The sequence below is a fragment of the Mus musculus genome, chromosome 18, assembly GCF_000001635.26.
Source record: "Mus musculus strain C57BL/6J chromosome 18, GRCm38.p6 C57BL/6J".
Taxonomy (NCBI): domain Eukaryota; kingdom Metazoa; phylum Chordata; class Mammalia; order Rodentia; family Muridae; genus Mus; species Mus musculus.
Window position 1 is genome coordinate 56,747,122 of NC_000084.6, and position 6,831 is coordinate 56,753,952.

Genomic DNA, 6,831 nt, shown 5'->3' on the forward strand with positions numbered 1-6,831 from the left:
CTGAAACTAATGTCAGGTGTGGTCAGGAAGCAACCTGATAGAGGTTCTGAGCATCGAACCTGGGCTCTCCGCAAGGGCTGCACACTTCACCGCCGAGCTCATTCCCTCAGCCCTCTGTACCTGGGTTTTCTATTCTACCTGTTTCCCTCTGCCAAAAATACATAAAAAATGGCAGAATTTCCATGCTGATGAGGGGAATGTATTTTTTCCTTTGGCTTATTTCAATAGCAATCATATTTTACCTGCAGCATTTCCTGCATTCTTTGTGGAGCATAATCTGAGATGGGCTGGGGCACTGTGACACTATGTCTGCCTGGGGATGAGACACTGTCTCTGAATATTTCAGATAGACTGTAAGTTGTTAGAAGGTTAATTTCTGTTGTTGAAATTGGAGTCGTGTGTGCGTGCGTGCGTGCGTGCGTGCGTGTGTTCGCTGAAGGGTGGCCCATGAAGCCCATAGAACAATTGATAATGCTACTATTTTGTAGCGAGCCCACTCCTTTGTATTGGCTGTCAGTTTACCAGCAGTCCTGCCCATTGTAGGTACCATTGTTGCTTTATTTTTGTGAATGAAGAAAATAAGGAAATTTGTTCTAGGTTAGCTGCTTTGAGGAATAGCTGGGCCAGAGTGTGGCAGCTTTATTTTAGGTGCGCATGTGTCCATATACCTGTCCTATGAGGAAGTTGGATGCTTACAGTCTCTGAGTGGTAGTGACCACACACAGCTAGCTCTCAGCAAAGCAGCTGGACAGAGTCGTCAGGCTACTGGAGGTGAGAATTAGGTCTCATCACGTTGCTGGACTTGAACGTGAGCACTGGCTTCTGGCTGGCTGATGGTGTCCTTTCCTTTTTCAGGTGTGGGCTGCAAATGCTGGCGTCACAGCCAGCCCTCCAACTGACCTCATCTGGAAGAACCAGAACTCTTGGGGTACTGGTGAAGATGTGAAGGTTATATTGAAGAATTCTCAGGGAGAGGTACGACCGCATTTCACCGGAAGGTTCACTGAGTGATTTCTTATCAGAAATCCCATTGAAATGTGAAGTAACTGAGACTTTAGTCAGACTAAGGCTGCCAAGTAATAGACACCGAGAAAACGGACACACCACACATTTGAAAAATTGTGTCTCATAGGGTATTGATTTATTCACACAGGGTCCAATTTCCCTGGGCAGGTTCTGTCTCCACTGTGCATTGGCTTTGGGACCCTGAATAATTTCACCTCTGACTGTTCATATCATATGAGTTTTATCAAACAGAATCTGCTGCTGTGTATTTACCTGGTAAATGCTTATACTGTTAACCTAGTAAATTTTTGTCAAACTTCCTAAGTGTAAGATTGTGGCACGTATCTTTTTGGCATGTTCAACCATGTTAGTTGTAGAATTCTTGTCAAAGAACAATGGCTACATTTGATGTTTGATGTAAGGAGTCAGGTTCTATATTATGATGCTGTTTGGCTGTAGTAGCACAGACTTTAATCCCAGCAGTTGGGAAGCAGGAGGCTCTCTGAGTTTGAGGCCAGCCCGGCCTACAGAGTGAGTTCCAAGACAGCTAGGGTTACACAGAGAAAGACCTCTTGACAGTGACAGGACAGCTCATCATAATGCTGTTGTTTTGGTTAGAATAGTGATGCACATGTTCTGAGTGTCTGAGAAGACTGGCTTTGCAGAGCCTGGCTCAGGCTATAGCCTCCTTAGGCCTGTTTCACTAACTCAAGCCACATACAGCCATCTCAGCACCTAGTTTGGTTTACAGAATGTGTGCTTGAATGTGTTTCATATTGATGGATATGCATTGAAGAAGCCATGCAACACTGTCTTTGGGGTTTCTTAGTCTTTTTGTTTTAAACCAGGGGCTTTGTTAAATTTCAGATGGTTCTTACTGAAGCAATTCCACTGTGGAGTTCTGTGTTGAATGACCTTTGAACTAGACAGTATTCATACTAGCTGCAGGTTAGCTCATGCTTAAACTTGGCAGCTTTTGGCCACCTCAGCATTCTCTGCAGGAAAGTTACCAGTGCTTGGACGCTTTAGTAGAAAATGGAAATAGTATTTCGTGCTGCACTTAAAAGAATGACCAGAGCTCTGTTTCTGTATGGTGCATTCTAGCTCAGTGGTCTGATACTAGGAGTTGGTGCCAATCTGTCCAGGTTCCACTTCCTGATGGAGTGAAAGGTGCTGTCTTGGCCTTCCAACTCCCCAGGTGGTCCTGCTGCCCCTATGGTCGTTCCTGCGGTTAGAGCAGCTGGCTCCACCTTTGTTTTATTCAGCATTTATTTAGCACCTTTTCTTTGCCAGCAGCCAAGATGTTTAAGCAGAATTCACGTTGAGTTTTATAAAGAATTTAGTATGCCAAATCACTTGCACAGAATTTTCCAGAAGAGACTAGGATAAAAAGCATTAGAAACTTCTCAGCAGGTATTTCAAATTGGATACCAGTAGCTCCCCTGCAGGAAAAATCGAAGGTCTACTAACTGCTGCTAATTATGCAGAATTCACTAGCTAAAGCTGCCGATGAAATGGCTTTAAAAAGCCTCCCTTAGCCTTCTGGTTTGAAGTCTACTGTGTTGCTTTTAGGAGGTTGCTCAGAGAAGCACAGTCTTCAAGACCACCATACCCGAGGAGGAGGAGGAGGAGGAGGAGGAGCCCATCGGAGTGGCTGTGGAGGAGGAGCGTTTCCACCAGCAGGTACGGTTTTCATGTTAGTAGTAGAACTGCCCAAAAGCCTGTTTGGGTTTCCTTCCTGTATTCAAACCCAGCCAGTGGCCATCCCCCTGCTGCAGTGCACACTCCCCTCACCGGTGGTGCACAAAGCAACAGACTTGGATGCAGCAGAGAATGGTAGCCCTTTACCGTTTCTTTCTTTGTCAACGTTTAGCCTTTGTCTTCTGTTTTCTGGTTAGGTAATATGTTGTGTTGAATATGTATATAACTTACAAAAGCATAGATTAGATCAAATGCCGAACGAAGCCTTATTGGACTCTGAAAAGTTTATGTTGCTAAACGAGAACAGCATTCACATAGCAGAAAACAAGACCCAGAGCCACATTGAGTTTCAGTGTGGAGCCACATTCATTGCTGTCATGAAGCTGCCATTCACAAAGTAGTTGCAAGAGTTTAGCTGATAACTGGGCTTCGCAGAACCCCAAACTCCAGCTAAACCCCAAGTTCTGTTTTAACTAATTAATTTTGGGAAGAATGTTAATATAACTAATGAGCCTTCAGTTTATATTCTGCTATGTAACAGTGTAGAAACTGTTGAGTGATCATTAGTTTGCCTCTTCCTGTCTCCATGTCTCCGTGTTTGTAATTTAGGTTGGCCTTGTGTCTTAGTCACTGGTGCTGGGAAGAGATTCCATGGCCAGGGCAACTCTTAGGGAAGCAGGCACGGTGCTGGAGCAGTAGCTGAGAGCTATGTCCTGGTCCTAGGCAGAGACATCTCAAAACCCACTCCCAGTGACACAGTTCTCCAACAAGGACACACCTCAGTCCTTCTAATCTTTATAAATGGTGCCACTCACTGGTGACTAAGTCTTCAAGTACATGAGTCTGAGGCACATTCTTAGTCAGAGCACACCTTGCCCTTAGCACACTTCATGTGTGCAACCCCATTTGTGTATTCACCTGAGGTGGGATTTTATTTCATCTGGGTGCCTTGTTATTTTGCTGGCATAGTTTACCAAGTATGTTATGGTCCTACCCTCAATGGAAACTCGAAATGACTGGGAGATGACATTTGAGACAAGTGACCTGATGAGTCCTGCTGCTCAGACACTGGGGAAGGCTGTAGCGGCCTTTGGTGTCACTATAAACAGCTATGGGAAAGGCACTTGGACAGTGTGGTGGAGGATATTTGGGCGTTAGAGAAAGAGCAGATGTTAGTGTTTGAACTGCCAGTGGAATACACTGAAGCTGGGCTTAAAAACAGTTTTTAGTCCTGATGATTCTTTGGTTTGATTGAGATTGATTAGGGCTGAGAGTACTCTTCCAGTGTGGGTCAGCCAAGCTTCTTTACAGAATAGCATCTTCTGAAAGAGGGCCTAGAACCCCTTCTACTGCTGTCTCTAAAAGGAACGAAGACCAAAGTGTGGACACTTTGCCCCTTCTTAGAATTGGGAACAAAACACCCATGGAAGGAGTTACAGAGACAAAGTTTGGAGCTGAAAGGATGGACCATCTAGAGACTGCCATATCCAGGGATCCATCCCATAATCAGCCTCCAACCGCTGACACCATTGCATACACTAGCAAGATTTTGCTGAAAGGACCCAGATATAGCTCTCTCTTGTGAGACTATGCCGGGGCCTAGGAAACACAGAAGTGGATGCTCACAGTCAGCTATTGGATGGATCATAGGGCCCCCAATGGAGGAGCTAGAGAAAGTACCCAAGGAGCTAAAGGGATCTGCAACCCTATAGGTGGAACAACAATATGAACTAAGCAGTACCCCGGAGCTCTTGTCTCTAGCTGCATATGTATCAAAAGATGGCCTAGTCGGCCATCACTGCAGAGAGGCCCATTGGTCATGCAAACTTTATATGCCCCAGTACAGGGGACCGCCAGGGCCAAGAAGTGGGAGTAGGTGGGAGGGTATGGGGGACTTTTGGGATAGCATTGGAAATGTAAATGAGGAAAGTACCTAATAAAAAATATTTAAAAAGAAAAAAAAAAAGTGGGCCTGAGAGGCACTGAGGAGAAGGCAAGCCGGCTCCTTGGTGGAAGGAGGGATGGAGAGTTATGGGATGTTTGTCAGTTTTAGGCAAGTCCCCTGCCGTTGTCACGATGGAGAGCCACCAAGCACAGTGCAGGTGATCCAGTGCCCTCGGGACTGATAAGTTTGAGTTTTTGTCTAGTTAGCAGTGGGTCACAAGTCACACAAGGAGTGAGTTTTGGTAGGCAAGTGACACTGAGCAATGTCCCAGCTCTTTAAAGGATTAAACCTTTTTGTCTTGTGTGTCTGAGTGTTTTTCCTGCATTTGAGTACACCTAACCATGCAGTATCTGTGGAGGCCAGAAGGGGGCATGGGATCCCTGGACCTACATTACAGAGTCAAACCCAGGGTCTCCTAGAGAGCAGCTGCTGCTCTTAACCACAGAGCCATCTAATTTACCTCTCCAGCCCCCGCTGCAGCTCTTTACATTAAAAAAAAAACCACAGTTTGTAGAATTTTTCTTATTAAGATTAGATCTTGCTATGTCTGTGACCTCAGCTGGCCTGAGTTTCTATTTTAAGTGAGAAAATCTTAACTGTTTACAGGCCTAGGTCAGCTTTTATTTGTTTTGTGGGAAAAACTGGTGTAGTCAGAGTGGAAGCTCAGTTGTGGGGTTTGTTGAAGTGAGCCCTTAGAGAATGCTGGAAAGCATGAGGTGTGAGCTGGCTCATTTTAAGTAGGGAGTGCAGCGCTTTAGTGACTGGGGGAAATGGCTGGCCTTTAGAACACTGTAATATTGCTGGTACTGACTTTCCTTCTGTTTCCCCTCTCAGGGAGCCCCAAGAGCATCCAATAAAAGCTGTGCCATTATGTGAACTTGTCAAGACATGGTCGATCTTCCTCAAGCTAGAAGCATGGAGTCCTGTATACAGTGCAGAGCCTTCTCAGAAGCACATGATATTTTTGTATTTCCTTTATGTGAATTTTTAAGCTGCGAATCTGATGGCCTTAATTTCCTTTTTGACACTGAAAGTTTTGTAAAAGAAATCCTATCCATACACGTTGTAAGATGTGAATTATTGACACTGAGCTAACTGTACTGTTTGGAAAGGGGCCCTCAAGTTTTTGGCATTTTTCTTTCCTTTTTGTATGTGTGTATGTAATTTTTTTTTTTTAAGTTCTTTTAAGGGGGGACAAGGAGGGTAAGAAAACCACTGCGTGTCCGGGCATAATTGAAGCTTGCTCTCCCTAGATGGGTGGTCTGCTCTCGGTCCTTCTCTGCTCTCTATAAAATGGTGCTGTGCGGGAGGGAGGGGGGAAGTTTTTCAATATATGAACTTTTGTATGGAATTTTTTTGTAATAAGTGATCAAGGTTACAAATTTTTTTTTTAAATAGAAAAGAGAAGAAAAACGTTGTAAGAAGGCAATATTAATCTAGTCACCATGTACGCACTCTGGATGGAGGTTCTACAGAGCTGTTGATTGGTCAACTACTTCTCTTACATTGTTGACTCATGAGGGGAGCGGGCAGGCGGGGTGAGGGTGGGGGAAGGCTTTCTCTTCAAATTCGCTAGTTGAGTTTTTAAGATAGTGTAACATGCTTACATTTCTTATCCGACATTAACAAATAAAACGCTGTTTTCCTATTAATCTACTGTTCTTTTTAACCCTTTAAACCAGCAGGTCTCAGCCTGTGGGTTGTGACCCCTTGGGGGAGGTGACTGGCCCTTTTAAAGGGGCCACCTAAGACCACCAGAAAACACAGATATTTGCAGTATGACTCATGACAGTAGCAAAGTTATAAACTTTGAACTAGCAATGAAAATGACTCTATGGTTGGTGTCACCACAGCATGAGGAACTGTGTTAAAGGGAAGGGTGAGAACCGCTGCTTTAGGCAGATGCTGACAGAGTAGAACTGTTTTCGTTTACTTTGGCTCACGTGAACTGCACTTCTCAGTGATGCTTTACAATTGAGGAAGAGAGATGAATGCTCAGACTCCTCGGTGCTCTGTTGGCAGGTAACTCTGTTCAGCATATCAATAGTGGCTTTCTCCAGGAAAACAGCAGATGAAGAAACAAAGTGGATTGCCTTTATATTGAAGGAGAAAGCGAAGAGATTTTGGAGTCTGTTTCTTACTCCTGTTTAAAATAAAAAAGGGAAAGAAATTCATTAGGA

The 6,831-nt window shown here is 44.4% G+C and overlaps 1 protein-coding gene across 1 annotated transcript in view; it reads left to right on the forward strand.

Moving 5' to 3' along the window:
• Lmnb1 (lamin B1) overlaps nt 1-6,303 on the forward strand; it is a 45,612-nt gene extending 39,309 nt beyond the window's left edge. Inside the window, exons 9-11 of the mRNA NM_010721.2 lie at nt 856-975; nt 2,578-2,688; nt 5,486-6,303. Coding sequence (NP_034851.2) covers nt 856-975; nt 2,578-2,688; nt 5,486-5,527 — 273 coding nt within the window. The 3' untranslated portion in view covers nt 5,528-6,303. The remainder of the gene's footprint in view (nt 1-855; nt 976-2,577; nt 2,689-5,485) is intronic.
• Nucleotides 6,304-6,831: the final 528 nt, after the last annotated feature.